Genomic DNA, 21811 nt, shown 5'->3' on the forward strand with positions numbered 1-21811 from the left:
ACTCCAGCCCCACGAGGGGCAGTGGGCGGGGGTGGCGTCTGAGCTAATGAACATGGAGGGGTGAGGAAGGGCTGCATCGGGGCGGCTTTGGGTTGATAATTTCTGATTTTACTCTTTTAAAAATCACAGTGAATGCCAATCAGAAAAGAGCTGGTTCACCCTGCCAGAAGAGCTGGCAGGCAGGGTCAGGTGGCAGATGAGGCAGTGGTGGAGAACCACAGCAGAGACATCAGCTTTCCTTATGGTCAGATTTGCTTCCAAGTGAGGCTAGAGGCTAAAAAGGTGGAGAATATCTGAAACAAACCAGAAAACTAAAGAGGGAGCCCTGAAGCTGTAGAGCCAAAACTTGACCTTGGGGCAAGTCCTGCTTCAAGCCCAGAGACGCCCGAGGCCAGTCCAGGGCAGGGCTGCTGCTGGGGGTCAAGGCTGGGTGGGAAATGGGAGACTGCAGGAGGGGGGAGGAGCTGGCGGGACATGGCCTGGGGCCACCTTGCACCGGCTCTGACAGCAAAGGGGCAGGCTTCAGGATCTGGGAACCTAAAGGCTCCGACAACAGAGTCTTCCCAAGTAGAGAGGCCACTAGGCCTGGGGCCTACCTCCAACCCTGGGACACCTGCCTGTGGGCTTGGGGTCCTAGAGACACAGCCAGATTCAGGTGGCCCAGGAGAGAAAGGGGACAGCCTCTTCCTGGCAGATGGATCTGCCCTGGGGCCTTGCCCTCCGCCCACGGTTCCAGACCAGGGACTCTTTGGCTGAGCTGAGCGCACCACTCCAGAGGCAAAGCAGGACGGCTGGTCTTTGGCCCCCACCCTGCCTCTGCCCTTTCCTCCCCCAGGGACTGGAGAGCCACTGGGTTACTGGGCTCTTTCGACCCAGAGGACGGCTGCTCCTGGGAGGCCTGTGCCCGCGCTCCCTTCCTCTGGGACCCTCGGCCTTTGGCCTGACCATCAGCTCACTCTTGAGAGCTCAGAGGAAAAACTGGGCAAGTCGACTGCTTCCTTGATGCAGGAGGGACCTAGCCCCCATCTCCCACCCAGCGAGCTGGTCCCAGCCATCATGGCCCAGCCAGAAAGCTTTCTGTGCACTCTCAAAAGGCTGCCTGTCCCCAGCCAGCTAGAAGGGTCAGGGGAGATTAGACAGGGGACCAAAGCATCCAGGAGGCTGGAGTGCGGGGCAGGACAGGAGGAAAGAAAGGTGAGGCGTCGTCATTCCCAAACCAGGCAGGGAGTGTGTGCTGTGTTTGCATTTCGGGCAGGGAAGTATGTTGGATGGAGGCTCTGAAGTTGCAAACCTTGTAGGCCAACCTACGAGGGCAGTTCTTCCCTAAGCCAACGGGTGGCGCAATACAACGCAACAAACTGTACATATCCTTATAATGAATCCGGCAACTGGAAAGGAAATGTCACAGGTTATGGCAACAAAGGCAGGATGGAGCCCGACCCGCCCGCCCGCCCAGCCTGTGATGGGAAGACCAGCCTCGCGCAGGCGTGGCGGCGGAGGTGAGGGGTGCACTGGACAGGTGGCACCTCGCTGGGGGACTGGGGCCTGGAGCTCCCCGGGAGGTGTGGCAACCCCAGCGAAATTTCCAGAGCCCGATGTGTGCAGGAGCCGTTCCACGCAGAACACTGCCCTGCCCTCCCTCTCGGTCAACTCTTCCTGTCACTGCCTGAGTGACGATGCTCCCTGGGCCTCCCAGGTCAGCCAAACCCTCTGCCGCACCACAACACAGTGGGTCTGCTTCTCTATCACAGCACCTCAGAGGCCCACACCCGTCTGCCTCCTGACTGACCCCAACTCCCTGAACGCTGTGTCCTCCCCTAGAAGCCCTGGTCCAGCTAAGGACCTCCTATCATCGTAGGGCTGGCGTCCTTGGGTCACCACCAATGCTCCTCTCTCCTACAGTGTAGCCCCCTCGGTCCAATCAGCTCCAAATCATGTTGAATTTCCTTCTGTAAAAGGGGGAAGAAACAGGAAGCCCCACCTGGGCCTCACCAAAGGTGTTTGCTAAGGTTGTTGCAGCCAAGGGACCACCACGGGGGGCTGGACACATGTGACACCTCCCACCCTCTCCAACTGTCCCTGCCCATCAAGCCCAGGTGAAAAGTGTGGACCTGACACCATCACTTCTCGATTCAAGGGCTGTACCCAGTCTATAAAACAAAATCAAAGCGACTTGCTTAACCAATTTCAATGCCCTTCTCAACCAGTCTCAGCCTTCCCTGCAGCCCCTCTGCAATGCACTCTCCTCTCCAGCCAGACAGAAGCCAGCTGGCCTCCCTCTCCCCTCTGCCCCACCTCCCACCCCCAGCTCAATCCATCCTAGTTCTCTAGTGCTCAATCCTTCCTATTAAGTTCAGCTCAAATGCCACCTTCTCTCATTCTTCAGGCCGGACGTGGCCTCTCCTTCCTCAGAAATGCTCTGGCCTTGAGCTACAGTCCCCACATGGTCTCACTGCCAAGCCCGCCTGAGTGTTCTGACAGCATGTGCCCGTTTCCCCTTTGGGCCCCTGCCCCAGCACATGGCAGATGCCCAGGAGATGTTATTGGACAGATGGGTGGACACAGAAATGAGCAGCCAGATTGCTGCAAGAAGTGTGACTGCAATTCTCCTCTCAAGTCGCCAGGCTTCACACCACAGGGTTGAAGCAACAACAAAAGGAAGGCTGGGAAAAGCAACACCAGGGTGAATAGCTCCGTGCTTTCAGAATCCACCCACAGCAGGCACATGCACACCACAGGCACACACACGCACATAGGCACATGCGCACCACAGGCATGTGCATACCACAGGCACACACATGCACACACATGCACACATGGGTACATGCACACCACAGGCACACACACAGGCACATGCCCACCACAGGCACGTGTACACCACAGACACGTGCACACCACAGGCACACAGGCACGTGTACACCAGACACGTGCATACCACAGGCACGTGCACACCACAGGCACATGCACACCCACAGGCACGTGTACACCACAGACACGTGCACACCACAGGCACACACAAGCATGTGTACATCCACAGGCACACACACGTGCACACCACAGGCACACACATGCACACAGGAACATGTGCACCACAGACATGTGCACACCACAGGTGCACACACATATGCCATGCATACACACATCCACATACAACTACACATGCATGCACATACAAACATGCAGTTCACTTGCACACATATACACACATGCGCACATATACACAATTACATGTGCACACAAACATGAACATGCACACACATGCGCGTGCCTATGTGCATGTACACGTGCACAAAACATACATGTAGACATCTGTGTGCAGGCATGCACAACGCACGTGTACACATGCACATATGCACATGCACAGAGTGCACATGTGGTCACATTGTGCAAACACACACAACACAGCCATGTATATGCACACACGTCCTGTTTGTGCACATGCACAGTCACATGTGCCCACACAACTTAGGAAATTTCATAAATTTTGTTGTTGTTTCAAAGTTTCTCCCAAAGAACGAGGAGCCACAGAGTGGTCCCCTGGAAACTGACTACATCACTGCGTTTGTCATGGAGGCTACCAAAAAGGCTCCAGGTGCCCGGTGTTCTGCTCAGGAGGCAGGATCCAGACCCAATCTGCTCAGCTGCCTCTGCTGGCCCCTCAGCTCGTCCCGGCCATCTTGGGCTGCGTGGGGTGAGCCCAGGCTGCTCGTGGGGGCAGAATCATGTGTTGCCAGCAGGTCACATCTGTGCTACTTCAAGGCCCGCAGGTTTTGCGTATTATTTTGTGCGTGCTATCTCTGGGGTGAGGCCTGTATTCTGTTGCTTACTCTTCAATAAGCTCTTCTCATATCCCCGACTGCCTGTGTCTTCCAAGGATCCCTGTCGGAGACTCTGGCTTTGGTATGGTACCACTGTGCATGGTAACCAAGCTGCTATCTGGCCCAAGTCCACTTCCCGTTCTTCCTGCCTGTGCTCCTGCCAGCGGCTGACTGCGGAAGGCCCAGGAGTAGCTCATAAAGATTGCAGAACGTTGTCTTCCTCTCACGGGCCTTTGCTGATCTGCCTTTGCTCTTTAGTGCTAACTACATGCTATAAAGTGTCTCTGTTTTCTGCAACACAGTCTCCTCTAGAAAAAATACACCCAGAAAAAGCAGCGACTCTCTAGACCACACAGTCAGGGTGACCTGCCTAGAACTCACCTAAATCCTGCCTCAGCTGGAGTCTCTCCTGCCCTTTGCCTAACAAGGTCTAGGTCTTCAGTGTGGTCAGTCTCCCCCAAGTCGACTGGGCTTACCCGACCACAGGTGCTGTGTGAATGTGCCTGGGCCTGTCCCTCCCAGCATGAACTAAGTATCATAGGGCAAACGTGTTGCTGCATCAGACACGACAGGGTTCTCGCAAGCCACGGAAATTGTCATATACACCATGAAACACAGACAATCTCTACGTCTGTTCTGCACTGTGTAAAAACTGTATTTCCCACTTAAAGGAAAAGCACCCACAGAGATGCTGTGGGCCTGGAAGAGCCTGGACAGGAGAGGCCCTGTCCCAGGGCCCCCGATGCTGCCAGTGGCTCCGGACCTTGTCCAGACTGGGAAGGGCCCCGTGCAGCACCTTCTGGACCCTCACCAGGAGGGTGGGGGTGCTCCGGAGAGGCTGAGTGGATTAGGAGGGTGGGGAAGTCTAGTCAGGCTCCCAGGCTTTTTGTGTCTGTGGAGGGCTCCCTCTACTGAGCTGCAGTTTAAGCAAAACCGGGCAGAACCCAGGAGCTCTGTGGACAGACAGTAGGACCTCACCATGAGGGGTCTGACCACATCCTGCCGGCCCTCCCCCAGCAAGGGCGCTGGGGGTAGAGGAGCGCAAGGGGGCGTGGGCAGGCTGGGGAGCTCAGAGAGAAAAGGCAGACCTCGGCGCCACTCACGGTTCCCTCATCCCCCTGGGGCACAGGGAGTGGTGGATGTCTACGCACTCCCTGACAGCTGCTCATCCACGGCCATTTCCTGGGCACGCACTGTGAGTGAGGTGCCAGCAGGCCTCGTGGCCTTGCAGGGAGCAGCCCACAGTAGACACTGCTTGAGTGAGTGAGTGAGTGAGCAAGTAAATGAGGAACGAGAGATGGAAGGAATGGACACACGGAAAGATGGAGAAGCCATGCTGCCTGACCTGTCTTCCCTCCCGAATGAGCTCTCGCCCTGCTGAGATGCCGTGCTGTTCGGGACTCCCGTGGATCCTGATCTCAAACAGCTTCACCTTCTGACCCAAACCATGCCCTTCACGTGACTCTTGTTCTGTCTGGAAAGGCGCCGCCTGTCGCCTTTGAAACAAGCAAACCTTTCCCACCATGACAGACGATAGACAAGGGTCTTAAACACACCACAGCCTTCCTGGTAGCTCATCTGATGTCAAAAAAGTTCACCAAGCACCCACTATGTGCGGCCTGGGCTGGGGACACAGAGGTGCACGTTGGCCCCTGTCCCCAAGGGAAAGAGCAGAGGGAGACCCCTAAGCCTCTTAGGGAGAATGTCCTAAAACCCCACACTGAGTTTCACAAGGACGCTATGGCTGTGCTGTCTCCACACTCTCCCACAAGCCCTGCACGGCCCTCACATGACAGGCCTTGGAGGAAGACGGTAAACTTCAGCAGAAGACCCGAGGCTCACAAACCCCACGAAAACCTTCCACGACTCCAGGTACCTCCCAAGGAACTGAACTCAAGGTCTCCAAAGACCCTTATCACTTTATGCAGTCCGGGCCACTGCGCAAAGGCACACGAGATGGCAAAGGGAGGCGCTGCTCAGAGGAGACACCACTGCTGCTCTACACGGAACAGGACAGATCCCTGGGCCCCAAACCAAAACCTGAGGGGGTGCTCACTTGAAACATGTCCGAAGCCACCAGGCCCATCCCAAGATCTATGGGTATGGACCACCCCCAACGACCACAGAGCACCAGGGCTCACTTACCACGCAGCCGGGTCATATTCAGCCCAGACCCGGATGAACTCGTCCAAGTGGTGAGGACCTAGGATGGAAGAGTCCCGCGTAAGGTACTCAAAATTGTCCATGATCACAGCCACAAAGAGGTTCAACATCTGCAGGACAGGAAGGAGAACAGGTAACATAGAGAGACCTCAGTCTGCCCTCCCTGCCGCCCTCCACCACTCTCCAGTGTGTGTGAAGCTCTCAGGATAGCAGGCGTCACTCTGATTAGACCAGCACATGCCCGACCTGCTCTCCCCATGGGATTTCCCAGGGTTCTGGAATCCACATGCTAGTGTCTTGCCTATTTCAGGCCCCGGAGTTTCTTGTCCATGACCTGCCTTCCTCTCTGTGATCACATTTTCTTTCCCTCTCAGACTGGCCTTCCATGGAATCAGTGACTTGCAGTTAACGGTTTGGACTCTACAGGCCAACAGTTTGGGTTCTTATTTTAAAATTAAGTTTAAAGTCACATAACATTTTAAAATGTACAGTTCAGGGGCATTTAGTGTATTCACAATATTGCACAACCATCTCTCTCTTTTCAAAACTTTTTTCATCATTCCCGAGGAGTACCTCATACACATGAGGTAATCACCACCCTGATCCCCGGCCCCCAGTCCCCTGGCAACCACCAATCTCCTTTCTGTTTCCATAGCTTTGTCTATTCTGGGTATTTCACATAAAGGAATCACACAGTATGGTTTTATGTCTAAGCCAGACACTTTCACTTAGTTTTATGTTTTCAAGGCTCATCCATATTGTAGTGTATGTTAGCACTTCACTTCTTTTTGTGGCAGAATAATGTTCCAGCGGTGATACACCACATTCATTCATTCACTGACAGCGTTTGGGTTGTTTCTGCCTTTTGACTGTTATGATTAATGTAGCCATAAACGTTCATGTACAAGCTTCTGTGCAGATCTATCTTTTCATTTCTCTTGGGTATATACCTAGGAGTGAAATTACTGGGTCATATGGTAATTCCATGCTTCATTTTTTTTATGAACTGCCAAACTTCTTCCATAGCAGCTGGTGCATTTTACATTCCTACCGGTAATGTACAACAGTTCCTCCTTCTCCACATCCTTGTAGACACCTGTTATTTTCATTTTTTAGAAAAATTATTGTTATAGCTGTCATGGTGGATGTAAAGAGGTATCTCATATGGTTTTGTTTTGCATTTCCTTAATGACCAAAGATGTTGAATATCTTTTCATGTGATTGTCTGCCATTCGTATATCTTCTTTAGAGAAACGTCTACTCTTATCCCTTGCCATTTAAAAAATGGGTTGTTTGGTTTTTTGTTGTTGAGGTGTAGGAGTTCTTTATATATGCTGAATATTAACCCCTTATTAAATACGTGATTTGCAAATATTTTCTACCATATTGTTCTGTACATTGTATTTCCACATATTTAATAATGTCCTTTGATGTACAACACTTTTAAATTTTGTTGTAGTCTAATTTATCTACTTTTTCTTTGGTTGCTCATGATTTTGGTGTCAAATCTAAGAATCCATCACCAATTCTGACGTCTTGAGGATTTACCATTTATGTATTCTTCTAATAGTTTCATAATTTTTGCTATTCTATGAGGTCTTTTATTGACTGAGAAAATTTTGTATATTGAGTGAGGTAGTGGTCCAACCTCATTCTTTTGCATGTGGATATCCAATTTTCTCCATATTATTTGTTGAAAAGATTATTCTCTCCCTCACTGAATTATCATGGAAAGAAAGACGAGTCTTTCCCCCACTGGCACAACTGTCAAAAGTCAATTGACCACAGATATTTGAGTTTATTTCTGGACTTTCGATTCTACTTAATTGGCCTGTGTATCTATCTTTATGCCAGTACCACACTGTTTTGATTACTGTACCTTTCTAGTATGTTTTGAAATTAGGAAATGTGTTGTTGGAATTAGTTTGCTAGTATTTTGTTGATGATCTTTGGATCAATATTCATAAGAGATATTAGTCTGCAGTTTTCTTTTCTTGTGGCATATTTGACCATGATATAAGGGTAATGCTGGCCTCACAAAATGTGTTAGGAAGTGTTTCCTCCTCTTGTGTTTTTGGGAGAAGTTTGAGTGTTCATTTTCTTCTTCTTCTTTTTTTTTTTTTTTTTTTTTTAACTGTAGTAAAGATACATAACAAAAAATTTTCCATTTTAACAATTTTAAGTATAGAGGTCAGTGACATTAAGTATATTCACATGGTTGTGCAACCACGGATACCATCCATCTCCAAAACTTTCTTCGTATTCCCAAACTGAAACTCTGTATCCATGAAACAGTAATTCCTCATCCATCCTCCCCTGGAAACCACCATTCTACTTACTGTCTCGATGAATTTGACTACTATAGGTACCTCATATAAATGGAATCATACAGTATCTGTCCTTTTGTGACTAGCTCATTTCACCTAACATAATGTCTTCAAGGTTTATTCACATTGTAGAATGTGTCAGAACTCCTTTTCCTTTTTAAGACTGAATAATTATAGTCCATTCAATGTTCATACCACATTTTGTTTACCCATTCATCTGTTGATGGAAACTGGGGTTCCTTTCTCCTCTTGGCTATTGTGAATAACACTGCTATGAGCATGTTTTGACATGTATCTGTTGAAGTCCCTGATTTGATTTCTTTTGGGTCTATACCAAGAGTCACTTTTATTAATCTTTTGAGGAACTGCCATACTATTTTCCACACCACCATTTTACAGTCCTACCCACCAGTGCATAAGGGTTGAAATTTCTCCACATCTTTGTTAATATTAATTAATTAATTAATTAATTCTTTTTTTTTTTTTTTTTTTTTTTTTTTTGAGATGAAGTCTTGCTCTGTCTCCCAGGCTGGAGTGCAGTGGCAGGATCTTGGGTCACTGCAGCCTCCACCTCCCAGGTTCAGGCAATTCTCTGCCTCAGCCTCCTGAGTAGCTGGGATTACAAGTGCACGAGACCACACTTGGCTAATTTTTGTATTTTTAATAGAGACATGGTTTCACCATGTTGGCCAGGCTGGTCTCGAACTTCTGGCCTCAGGTGATCTGCCCATCTCAGCCTCCCAAAGTGCTGGGATTACAGGTGTGGTTTTATTTTATTTTTTGAGACATAGAGTCTCACTCTGTCACCTAGGCTGAAGTGCAGTGGCATGATCTCAGCTCACTGCAACCTCCGCCTCCTGGGTTCAAGAGATTCTTGTGCCTCAACCTCCCAAGTAGCTGGGATTAAAGACGTGTGCCACCAAACCTGGCTAATTTTTGTATTTTTAGCAGAGCCGGAATTTCACCATGTTGGCTAGGCTGGTCTCAAACTCGTGGCCTCAAGTGATCTGCCTGCCTTGGACTCCCAAAGTGCTGGGATTACAGGCCTGAGCTACCGCACCTGTCCTATTTTCTTTTCTTTCTTCTTCTTCTTTTTTTCTGAGACAGAGTCTCACTCTAAAGCCCAGGCATGATCTCAGCTCACTGCAACTTCTATCTCCCGGATTCAAGCAATTCTCATGCCTCAGCCTCCTGAGTAGCTGGGATTAGACATGCACCACCAGGCCCAGTTAATTTTTGTATTTTTAGTAGAGACAGGGTTCTGCCATGTTGGCCAGGCTGATCTTGAACTCCTGACCTTAAGTGATCTGTCTACCTCGGCCTCCCAAAGTGTTGAGATTACAGGCATGAGCTACCGCACCCGGCCTATTTTCTTTTCTTTTTCTATCTTTTTTTCTTTAGTAATAGCAATTCTACTGGGTGTGAAGTGGTATTTCACTGTGGTTTTGATTTGTATTTCCCTAATTATTAGTGATGTTGAATATTTTTTCATGTGCTTATTGGTCATTGTATTTGGAGAAATGGATATTAATCACTTGTCAGATGAATAGTTTGCAAATATTTTCTCTGATTCTGCAAGCTGTCTTGTCACTCTGTTGATTATTTCATTGGCTGTGCAGTAGCTATTTACTTATTTTTACTTATTCAGTTCCTTTTTTAAAATTCAATCCCTTTGCCCATTTCTTTCTCAAAAAAATTTTTTTTTGCTTTCATTATTATTTTTAATTGGCATGCAATAATTGTACCTATTTATGGGGTACAGTGTGATATTCTGACACATGTATACAAATGTGTAATGATCAAATCACAGCAATTAGCATGTCTGTCACCTCAAACACTTATTTCTGTGTTGGGAGCATTCAAAATTTGCTCTCCTATTTGAAAATATTTGAAATATTTGAAAACATTCAACAAACTGTTGTTAATTATAGTCACCCTATAGTGATACAGAAGACTAAAACTTACTTCACCTGTCTAGCTGTACTTTTCTATCTGTTCACCAACCTTTGGCTATCCCCCATTCTCCTAACCTTCCCTGCCTCTAGTAACCACTATTCTACTCTCCACTTCTATGAGAGCAATTTTTTTTAGCTTCCACATGTGAGAACATGCAATATTTATCTTTCTGTGCCTGACTTATTTACCTTAACCTAATGACCTCCAAGCTCATCCATGTTGCCACAAATGGCAGAATTTCATTCTTTTTATGGCTAAATAGTATTCAATTGTGTATAAAGAAAATATTTTACAAATCCATTCATGTGTGGATCGACACTTAAGCTGATTCTGTATCTTGGCTACTGTGAATAGTATGGCAATAAACATGGGAGCCCAGATATCTCTTTGACATAAATTGATTTACTTCCGTTTGGATATATATCCAGTAGTGGAATTGCCAGATCATACACAGTAGTTCTATTTTTAGTTTTTTGAGGAGCCTTCCTACCAACAGTGTATAAGCGTTCCCCTTTCTCTGCATCCTCACAAGCATTTGTTATTTTTTGTGTGTGTTTTTGATAACAGCCATTCTAACTAGGGTGAGATGGTATCTCACTGTGGTTTTGATTTGCATTTCCCTGATGATTAGAGATGTTGAGCACTTTTTCATATACCAGCTGGCCAGACATTCGTATGTCTTCTTTTGAGAGATGTCTATTCAGTTCATTTACCCATTTATTAATCTGATTTTTTTTTTTTTTTTTTTTTTTTTTTTGCTGATGGGTTGAGTTTCACCTTGTATATTCCAGGTATTAATTGCTTGTCAGATAAATAGTTTGCAAATATTTTCTCCGATTCTGCAAGCTGTCTTGTCACTCTGCTGATTATTTCATTGGCTGTTCAGAAGCTTTTCACTGAAATGCAATCCCATTTGTCTATTTGTGCTTTGCCTGCCCATGCTCTTGAGGTCTTCTCCATATAATTTTTGCCCAGACCAATGTCCTGAAGTGTTTTCCCTGTATTTTCTTCTAGTAGATTCATGTTTTTGAGTCTTACATTTAAGTCTTTGATCCATTTTGAGTTGGCTTTTGTATATAGCGAGAGATCGGGTTTGAGCTGCATTTTTCTGCATGTGGATATCCAGTTTCCCTACCATCGTTTATTGAAGAGACTGTCCTGCTCCAATGAATGTTCTTGGTGCTTTTGTTAAAAAATCAATTGGCTGTAAATACAAAGACTTATTTCTGAGTTCTCTATTCTGCTCCCTCGGTCTATGTTTCTGTTTTTATGCCAGTACCATGCTGTTTTGAAGTTTGGTAGTGTGATGCCTCCAGCTTTGTTCTTGTTGCTCAAGATTATTTAAGCTATCCAGGGTCTTTTGTGGTTCTGTATTAATTTTAGGATTATTTTTTATATTTCCATGAAGAATGTCATTGGTATTTTGATAGGGATTGCATTAAATCTGTATGGTCCTTTTCACAATATTAATTCTTCCAATCCATGGGCATCAAATGTCTATTTTTTGTGTGTCCTCTTCAGTATCCTTCATCAATGTTTTATAGTTTTCCTTGTAGAGGTCTTTCACTTCCTTAGTGATTTCTTTTGTAGCTATTGTAAATGAGACTGATTTCTTTTTCTGCTAGTTTGCTGTTGGTATACAGACACACTACTGATTTTTGTATATTGATTTTACTGAATTACTTTATGAGTTCTAAGAATTTTTTGGTGGAGCTTTTAGGGTTTTGTATATATAAGACACGTCTGCAAACAGGAACAATTTGACTTCCTTCTTTCCAATTTGGATGCCGCTTATTTTTTTTCTTTTACGTAACTGCTCTGGCTAGAACTTCCAGTATTATGTTGAATAACAGTGGTGAAAGTGGGTATCTTTTCTTGTTGTAGATCTTTTCCCCATTCAGTATGACGTTGGCTGTGGGTTTGCCAGATACAGCCTTTATTGTGTTGAGGTATCTTCCAACCTAACTTGTTGAGCTTTCATTATGAAAGGATGTTGAATGTTATGCTTTGAGATGATAATATTGTTTTTGTCCTTCATTCTGTTGATGTGACGTATTATGTTGATTACTGGTTTATTTATTCCTTACATCCCAGGAATAAATCCCATTTGATCACAGTGAATTACAATGTGCTGCTGGATTCAGTTGCTACTAATTACTACAAAATACTATTTTTCTTGAGAATTTTTGCATCTATGATCATCAGGAATATTGGCCTATAGTTTCCTTTTTCTTTCTAGTGTTTTTCATTTGTTTTTGCTTCTGTTTCTGCTGTGTCTTTGTCTGGTTTTTATATTAGGGTAACGCTAGTGTTGTAGACTGAGTTTAGAATTCTCTAGTGAAACACCCTAGGCTTTTCTTTGATGGGAGATTTTTTTGTTTGTTTGTTTGTTTGTTTGTTGAGATGGAGTTTCACTCTTGTTGCCCAGGCTGGAGTGCGCTGGCACGATCTCGGGTCACTACAACCTCTGCTTCCCAGGTTCAAGAAATTCCCCTGCCTCAGTCTCCTGAGTAGCTGGGACCACAGGTGTGCGCCACCATGCCTGGCTAATTTTCTTTTTGTATTTTAGTAGACATGGGGTTTCACCATGTTGGCCAGGATGGTCTTGATCTCCTGACCTCATGATCTGCCTGCCACGGCCTCACAAAGTGCTGGGATTACAAACGTAAGCCACCACGCCTGGCCGAGGGGAGATTTTTAAATTACAGATTCAATTTCATTACAGTAATTGGTCTGTTCAGGTCTTCTTTTCTTCTTGGTTCAATCTTGGTAAGTTCCATGTGTCCAGAAATTTATTCATTTCCGCTAGGGTTTCTAATGTGTTGGTGTATAGTTGTTCATAATAGTTACTAATGATCCTTTGTATTTCTATGATATTAGTTGTAATGTCTCCTTTTTTACTTCTGAATTATTTATTTGCATATTTTCTTGCTTAGTCTAGCTAATGGTTTGCATTACCTTTTCATAAAAACAAAATTTTTTTTTTTTTTTTTTTGAGACAGAGTCTGGCTCTGTCGCCCAGGCTGGAGTGCAGTGGCATAATCTCGGCTCACTGCAACCTCCGCCTCCTGGGTTCAAGCAATTCTCCTGCCTCAGCCTTCCAAGTACATGGGATTACAGGTGCCCACCACCACGCCTGGCTAATTTTTGTACTTTTAGTAGAGATGGAGTTTCACCATGTTGGCCAGGCTGGTCTCGAACTCCTACCCTCAAGTCATCCACTTGCCTAGGCCTCCCAAAGTGCTGGGATTACAGGTGTGAGCCACCGCACCTGGCTACATTTTCATTTCATTGATCTTTTGTAAAGTTTTCATCTCAATATTGTTTCTTTTTGCTCTTGCTCTGATCTTTATTATTTCTGTTCCTCTACTAATTTTTGGCCTGGTTTAGGTTTTATTCCTAGTTCCTTGAGATACATCATTAAGTCATTTATTTGAAATCTTTATGTGTTTTTGGTGTAGGCTTTTATTGCTATAAACTTCCTGTTTCATACTGCTTTTTCCATATCTCATAAGTTTTGGCATGCTATGTTTCCTCCCCACCTACCCTGCCCCTGGTTCAAGTTATCATGACAGGTGTTTCTATTTTTATTGTTTCAATAATTTTTTTTTTTAAGACAGGGTCTCACTGTCACCGGGCTGAAGTGCAGTGGTATGATCTCAGTTCACTGCAACCACTGCTTCCCGGGTTCAAGCGATTCTCCTGCCTCGGCCTCCCAAGTAGCTGGGACTACAGGCACGTGCTACCATGCCTGGCTAATTTTTCTATTTTTAGTAGAGACGGGGTTTCACCATGTTGGCCAGGATGGTCTCGATCTCTTGACCTCATGATCCACCCACCTTGGCTTCCCAAAGTGCTGGGACTACAGACGTGAGCCACCGTGCCCAGCCTTTTCTTTTCCTTTTTTTTTTTTTTTTTTTTTGAGACAGAGTCTCGCTCTGTCGCCCAGGCTAGAGTGCAGTGGCCAGATCTTAGCTCACTGCAAACTGTGCCTCCCAGGTTCAAGTGATACTCCTGCCTCAGCCTCCTGAATACCTGGGATTACAGGCACCTGCCACCATGCCCGCTAATTTCTATGTTTTAAGTAGAGACGGGATTTCACCATGTTAACCAGGCTGGTCTTGAACTTCTGACCTTACATGATCCACCTGCCTCAGCCTCCCAAAGTGCTGGGATTATAGGCATGAGCCACTGTGCCAGGCCAAATTGTAAAACTGCCTTCTTAATTTCTTCATTGGCCCATTTGTCATTCAGGAGAATGTCAATTTTCATGAATTTGTACAATTTCAAAAGTTCCCCTTGTTATTGATTTCTAGTTTTATTTCATTTGTTAGAAAAAAATACTTGATACGATTTCAATTATTTTACATTTGTTGAGACTTGTTTTATGGCCTAACATCTGATTTCTCCTAGATAATCTTCCATGTGATGATGAAGCTAATGTGTACCATGCAATGGTTGGATGAAAAGTTCTGGAAATGTCTGTTAGGTCTATTTGGACTAAAAGGCAGTTTAAATCCAATGTGGGTTTTTTGTTGTTGATTTTCTGTCTAGATGATCTGTTCAATGATGAGCATGGGGTACGGAAATCCCCAAGTGACACCGTGCTGAAATCTCTCTCTCTTTTTGGATCTAATAATATTTGTTTTGTATATCTGGGCGCTCTACTGTTGGGTCCATATATATTGACAATTGTATTTTCTTGCTGAGTTGATTCCTTTATCACTCTATAATGACATTCCTTGCCCTAAACATTTTTTTTGTAAAGAGATGGGGTCTTGGTATGTTGCCCAGGCTGGAGTGCAGTGGCTATTCACACAGGTGTAATCACAGCACACTACCACCTTGAACTCCTGGACTCAAGCAATCTTTCCACCTCAGCCTCCCAAGTCGCTGGGACTACAAGTATGCACCACCACACTGGGCTTCTTTTCAGAGTTTTTGACTTGAAGTCTGCTTTGTCTGATATAAGTATAGCACTCCTGCTCACTTTGGTTTCTGTTTGTGTGGAATATGTTTTTCATCCCTTTACTTTCATTCTATATGTGTCTTTATAGGTGATGTGAGCTTCTTGTAGCCAGTATATAGTTGGGTCATTTAAAAAAATCTGTTTAGCTAGTTTATATCTTTTAAGTGGGGGAGTTTAATCCATTTACATGTAAGGTTATCATTTATAGGTAGGACTTACTCCTGTCATTTTGTTAATTATTTTCTGGTTGTTTTGTATATCCTTTCTTCCTTTCTTCCTCTCATTATTTATAATTACAGTTTTAGTGGTTTTCCGTAATAATAAGGTTTATTTTATCTTTCTCTTTTGTGAAACTCACTCTACCAGCGAGTTTTATATTTTTGTGTGTTTTCACGACAGTAATTATCATGTCTTTGCTTCCAGATGGAGGATTCCCTTGTGTATTTCTTGTAAGGCTGGTCTAGTGGTGATGAATTCTCTCACTTCTTGCTTGTCTGGGAAAGACTTTATTTTTCCCTCATTTCTGAAGGATAGCTTTGCTGGGTATAGTATTCTTGACTGGCAGTTTGTTTTTTGTTTTCTTTTTACCACTTAGAATATATCATTTGCATTCTCTCCTGGTCTATAAAATTTCTGCAGAGAAATCTGCTATTAGTCTAATGGGAGATTCTGTTATATGTGACTTGATGCTTTTCTCTTGCTGTTTTTAGAATTTTCTCTTCTCTTTGACTTTTGACAATTTGACCATAACATGTCCTGGGGAGAACCTTTTTGGTTGAATCTATTGGAGGACCATTGAACTTCTTGGATTTGGATGTCCACATCTCTCCCCAGACTTGGGAATTTTCTAGCTATTAATTCATTAAATAGGTTTTCTATACCTTTTCCCTTCTCTTTTCCTTCTAAACACCCATAACACTTTTTTTTTTTTTTTTTTTTTTTTTTTTTTTTTTTTTTGCTTAATTGTGCTCCATAATTCTTGAAGGCTTTTCTTCACTCTTTTTAATTATTTCTTTTCTTTTGCACTAACTGATTAATTTCAAATGACCTATCTTCAAGTTCAGAGATATCTTTTTTCTTCTGCCTGATCAGATTCACTGTTAAAGCTCTCTATTGTTGGTTTTTATTTTTAATTTCATTCATTGAATTTGTCAGCTGCAGGATTTCTGCCTGGTTCTTTTTTTATGATTCCTATCTCTGTTGAATTTTTCCTTCATACTGTCAGTTGTGTTCCTGATTTCACTGCATTGTCTGTCTGTATTTTCTTGTATTTTGCTTTACTTCTTTAAGAACATTATTTTGAATCCCTTTCCTGGCATTTTTAAAATTTAGTTTTTACTAGGGTCTACTACTAAAGAATTATGTTCCTTGGGTGATGTCGGATTTCCTCGCTTTTTCATGTGTCTTGTGTCCCTTGATGTCTGTACATCTGATAGAACAAATCACCCCTTCCAAACTTTGTACAGTGAAGTTGGGTTTTAGTGTGCCAGCTGGGAAGGGCGTAGTTAATCTGTTTCCAGGTGCAGTGGTATAGTCTCCCTACAACTTCTTTAGCTGCATTCAACATCAGTAACTGTGGGCACTTCAGTTGTCCAGGGTGTAGAAGTTTGTGGCAGCAGAAGTGGCAGTGTAGGCTGTAAATGTCCTCAGTGTCAAGGGCTTTTGGGGTCCTGTTATTTTTGTTTTCCCCACAATTGGAAGACTTAGCTGAGGGGATCCTCTTGGTATCAGGTCTAATGGCCTGCAATCAGCTGCAGCACCACTGGGTTCCAGGTGTAGGTGCTCAGAATGGCTATGGAGCCGGGGTCCTATGCTTAGAACCTCATGAACTTATGGTGGCATCTGGGTCTTGGGGTACAGGTTTGCTCCCTGGGGCAGAGTTGGGTGTACACTGCCCACAGTGCCACGATCTGACTCTAAGCCACTCCCAAGCAGCTCAGGCCCAGGTGGTGAGATTATAGCTGTGATTCTACTCCTGGGTGGGGTGGGGGCAGGGCATAGCACTGGTCCAAATCAGGAAGAAGGGGTGCTCTGGAGTTTTGGTCCTGAGAAGTTGGGTACAGCTGCAATTCAGGAACCTGAACCAACAGGGCTTAGTGGCATCTTGGGTCCCAGGGGAAAAGGCACCATGTAGTAGTTACTCTTGACCCTGGGATGGTGAGGCTTGGCAGTTCTGTGAGACCAGGTGTAGCAGCAAGTACCCTAGAATGGCAGAGCACAGCTGTCATTTGAGCCCTGGGGAGGCAAGGAACTCCATTCCGCAGGGCTGTCTCAGCAGCTCAGACTCTAGGGAGCAAGTCTAGCCCCAGGGAAGCAGGGCACTAGAGTAGTTTGGCCTGTGGGGCTGAGTATCTCGGCTGAGCCAATGCTCTATTTATCTGGGATGGCAGGGTACCGTGTCAGTTCAGCCCTGGGATGCACAGCCCTCAGTTCAGTCAGGGCACTGATTGCTGGGGGTGGGGGGCAGGGGCAGTGTGCCACTTCAGCTCAGGCTTGGGGGATGTGACTGCTCTGGGTGGCCAATGCACCATTTCCTGGGATGCAGGAAACTGCTTCAACTTAGACACTGGGGAGGTGTGACCACTCTGAGTGGTCAAGGTAGTGTCTTCCCAGGAGGCAGGGTACCACTTCAGCTCTGGCCTGTGGGCATGGAGGGGAAGGGTAGGTGAAGCAGCTCCACCTCCACTTGGCCCCTTGGGGAAGGGTGTAACAGCTGCTTGCAGCTCGGCTTCGGGATGCCGGTCACCAGTCTCGATTAGTTTGATGGCAGTTTTGCCTCAGGGATAAAGGGAAGCTGTGGCTACTCCAGGAGCAAGTCACACTCCCGCTGTAGTTCCAATTCCTAGGTAGTGCAGCACAGTAGCCACATGGGGCTGAGCAGTGTTGGCATTGTCTCTTGGGGGAGCACAGCTGTGTGGACTCCAGGCAGCTCCCTCAGCTGGGCTTAGTGCCTTGAGGACTGCAGGGGACCCGAGTGGTGGGGTCTGCAGGTGTCTGAGGTGGTAATGGGGGCTCCTGGGATCCTCTTGCTTACCTCCTCACCAAAGGGAAAAGCTCCTCCTGGGTCCCAGCTGATCCCAGTTGCAGGATGGAGTGGTGGTGTTTGCTTGGTGTTTCCTTCCATTCTCTAAGTGGCCATCCCAAGGGTGCTCACTAGTGTCTCTGTTACACCTCTGATGTACTCCAAGACTCTCCCTCAGTTATTTTCATTAAAATGTAATTTTTTGTTCATTGCTCTGTCTTTTTGAGAAGGACAAGCACTATGGGGAAAGTCAGTCATCTTGCTGATATTACCTCTCATTTCTTAATTGGGTTGTTTTACTTTTCTTGTTGAGTTGTAGAAGTTCTTTATACATTTTGTTAAATCAAGTTTAGCCTAATGCTGCCTCCTTATATATTTTAAGTTCAGCCTAAAGGTTTCTCTGTACCTAGTGAACTATAACCTAAATGGAAGTGTAAACAGACTTTGTAACCTATTATCACACCAAGTTTTGGCCAAAGAGGGCCAACTGTTTTAACTGTGTTCAAATAAGGCAAACGTTAAGTTGTAACCAATCAACTGTTTCTGCACCTCACTTCCATTTTCTGTACATCATATTCCTTGTTCTGTCCATAAATCCTCTTCTGCCACGTGGCTGTGTTGGAGTCTCTGAGACTACTCCGACTCAGGAGGCTGCACGATTTGTGAATCATTCTTTGTTCAATCAAACTCTGTTAAATTTAATTTGGCAAAAGATTTTCTTTCAACAATTATGATATTAACCCTTTATCAGAAATGTAATTTGCAAATATTTTCTCCAATTCCTTGGGTTGCTTTTTCATTCTGTTTATAGTTTCCTTTGATGCATGAAAGTTTTTAATTTTGAGTAGACAAATTTATTTTTTCTTTTATTTTGATTCTGGTGTCAAATCTAAGACTCTGTTACTAAGTAAAACATCATAAACATTTATCCACTATGTTTTCTTCTAAGAGCTTTATAGTTATAGCTCTTACATTTAGTTCTTTAATTTTATGTTAATTTTTGTATATAGTATAAGGTAGGAGTCCAACTCCATTCTTTTGTATGTGGATGTCCCATTTTCCCAGCAAAGAGTGTCCCTTTGCCATTATATGGTCTTGGGCTTCTCTTTATTGGGAGGTTTTCGATTACTGATTCAATCTTCTTACTTGTTACAGGTCTATTCAGATTTTCTACTTAATTCAGTCAGTTATGGTAATTTGTGTCTTTCGAGGAATTTGTCCTTTTCAAAAACTTAGGTTCTAAACTCAGGCTAAGATATTTAACATCTCTAAACCTCCATTTCTTCACTGTAATAATAATAATAATAATAATAATAATAGTACCAATCTCAGGACAGTCACAGAGACTAAAATACTTAATGTATTCATAAGACTCTGATAGTGCCTGACTCAGTGATTATCAGCAGGCTGTCACGAACAACTTCATTCCCTATTCTTCCGTCAGCACCCTCTATTCCAATTAATGGAACCAAATCCCAACCTAACCAAGTCTTGCCACCCATCCCAAATTCACAGTCCCATTTTCTCCACGTCACTTCTCTATCAGACCAAACCACATCCCAGTGTTTCAAAACATGAGTTGCATGTCCAATCTGTGAGGGAAGTACCAGAAGAATTAGGATTACAGTTTCAGTAAGGAGACACCAGGATTAGCCAAGAACCATGACTGAGGTCCATGGGGACAAGAACAAAGGACAGTGGCCACGAAACACCCACTTCTCTGCACAGGGGTGACAGCTAAACCCAGGGATTCCTCGACTCATCCTGGACACGTCTAGTGAGTGCTGGCCCTGTGCGTGCTGTGGTATCATGAATGTGGCTTTCTGTGGAACCCCATCTCTGCAGCCAGGTGCATGGTAAGGTCAGGCTAGTAGGTTTGGCTTTGTGCCCACAGGTGTGCTGGTTCTTACAGCACCAGATGTCCTTGGACAGTATAGAGACCAACGCCTCAGGAAAGTGATTCTCCAAAAAGCCCACCCTCCCTGCTGCCCACAAGGGGTCTTCGGAGGGATCAGGAGATGACTCAAACATGGAAATCCTTCCCTTGGTTTCTGGCAAGTGGCAAAACACAGTTTTGTAGGTTCTTCTGTATTTCTCTATCTAAGTATAAGCTCACCTGTCTCAAGTGTACACCATTCCCAACCACCTCAACCTCCTACTGCACCCCGCAAAGCTCACAGTCCGCCATCAGCACAGGTCCTTATATCTCCATCTCCCCCGAGTGCTCTCCACTTGTTCTTGCTCTGGCTCAAACATCTAAGCGGATGGATGTCCCCTCTGGTCTCTTCTTTAGAAACCTGTTCTCTGGGGCTCAAGTCACATATTAAGTTTCCCCTTCCTTCATGAAAAACTTAGCACCTGGCTTGTTGTTTGTGTCTCCACTTCTATTCTTGTTATCATTCTTGTTGTTTTCAAGATCCACAGAGATGGGAGGACCACTGCCTGCCCTCTCCATTCCTGAACCTTCTCACCCATCAGCTCATCTCTTTGTTCCCACAAATCATACTGAACATGCTTATCACCAGTGATCATGCTAATGTTAATGCAATGATCTTGCAATAATAATGTCATGACGGCAATGATGTTTACTGATGGCATCACTCACTGTCTCCCACGTCTCCACTTCACACATCCCACTCTGCTCATATCGCCTACTTTTCTGGCTCGCTTTTTCAAATACCTGCATCCCAAAACATGTCCTCATGAGAACCTCCAGTCCAGTGGCATTGCCCCTCACCCTCCTCTGTCCCCAGCTTTGATCCCACATCCAACACAATAACCACACTCTTACACACACCCTTCTCTCCCTCCTTGCACTTGTCTGGGAAATCCCGAATCTGGATAATTCACTTTTCTACCCATGTACTGAGGAGTGAATGCACCTGGAGAAAAGCTCAGCCCATGCCAGCTGTTCCTCCTTGGAGTCAGGGCCACAGGCTCGAAGTGTTTCCTCAGTGCTGCTCACTGTCAAGAGTGACTCTGTCCCAGCTGTGCTCCTCTCCTCTCATGGGCTCTCAAACTGGCGGCAACAAGGCCTTCACTCCCACTACGCTGACGGAGGCAACAATGTCCCAAGGGCGCTAATGGCCTCTGCCTTTCCATGTCTGACAAACATTTTTTTGTTGTTGTTGTTGTTGTTGTTTTGAGACACAGTCTTGCTCTGTCCCCCAGGCTGGAGTACAGTGGCACAATTTTGGCTCATGGCAACCTCCACCTCCCGGGTTCTGGCAAGTCTCCTGCCTCAGGCTCCCTTTTTTTTTTTTTTTTTTTGAGATGGAGTCTGGCTCTGTTGCCCAGGCTGGAGTGGAATCGTGCAATCTCGGCTCACTGCAGCCTCCACCTTCCAGGTTCAAGTGATTCTCTTGCCTCAGCTCCCCCAGTGGCTGGGATTACAGGTGTATGCCACCACGCCTGACTAATTTTTGTATTTTTAGTAGAGATGGTGTTTTACCATGTTGGCCAGGCTGGTCTTGAGCTCCTGGCCTTAGGTGATCTGCCTGCCTGGGCTTCCCAAAGTGCTGGGATTACAGGTGTGAGCCACCACGCTCGGCCCAAT

At 45.2% G+C, this 21811-nt stretch overlaps 1 protein-coding gene across 2 annotated transcripts in view; it reads right to left on the bottom strand.

Annotated features, from left to right (window-relative positions):
* Positions 1-21811, bottom strand: part of CACNA1B (calcium voltage-gated channel subunit alpha1 B) — a 250042-nt gene that overhangs the window by 23454 nt on the left and 204777 nt on the right. For both annotated transcript variants that reach the window (XM_030920382.1, XM_030920383.1), the window contains exon 37: positions 5964-6091. In XM_030920382.1, coding sequence (XP_030776242.1) covers positions 5964-6091 — 128 coding nt within the window. The remainder of the gene's footprint in view (positions 1-5963; positions 6092-21811) is intronic.

The sequence above is a fragment of the Rhinopithecus roxellana genome, chromosome 16 (assembly GCF_007565055.1).
Source record: "Rhinopithecus roxellana isolate Shanxi Qingling chromosome 16, ASM756505v1, whole genome shotgun sequence".
Lineage (NCBI taxonomy): Eukaryota > Metazoa > Chordata > Mammalia > Primates > Cercopithecidae > Rhinopithecus > Rhinopithecus roxellana.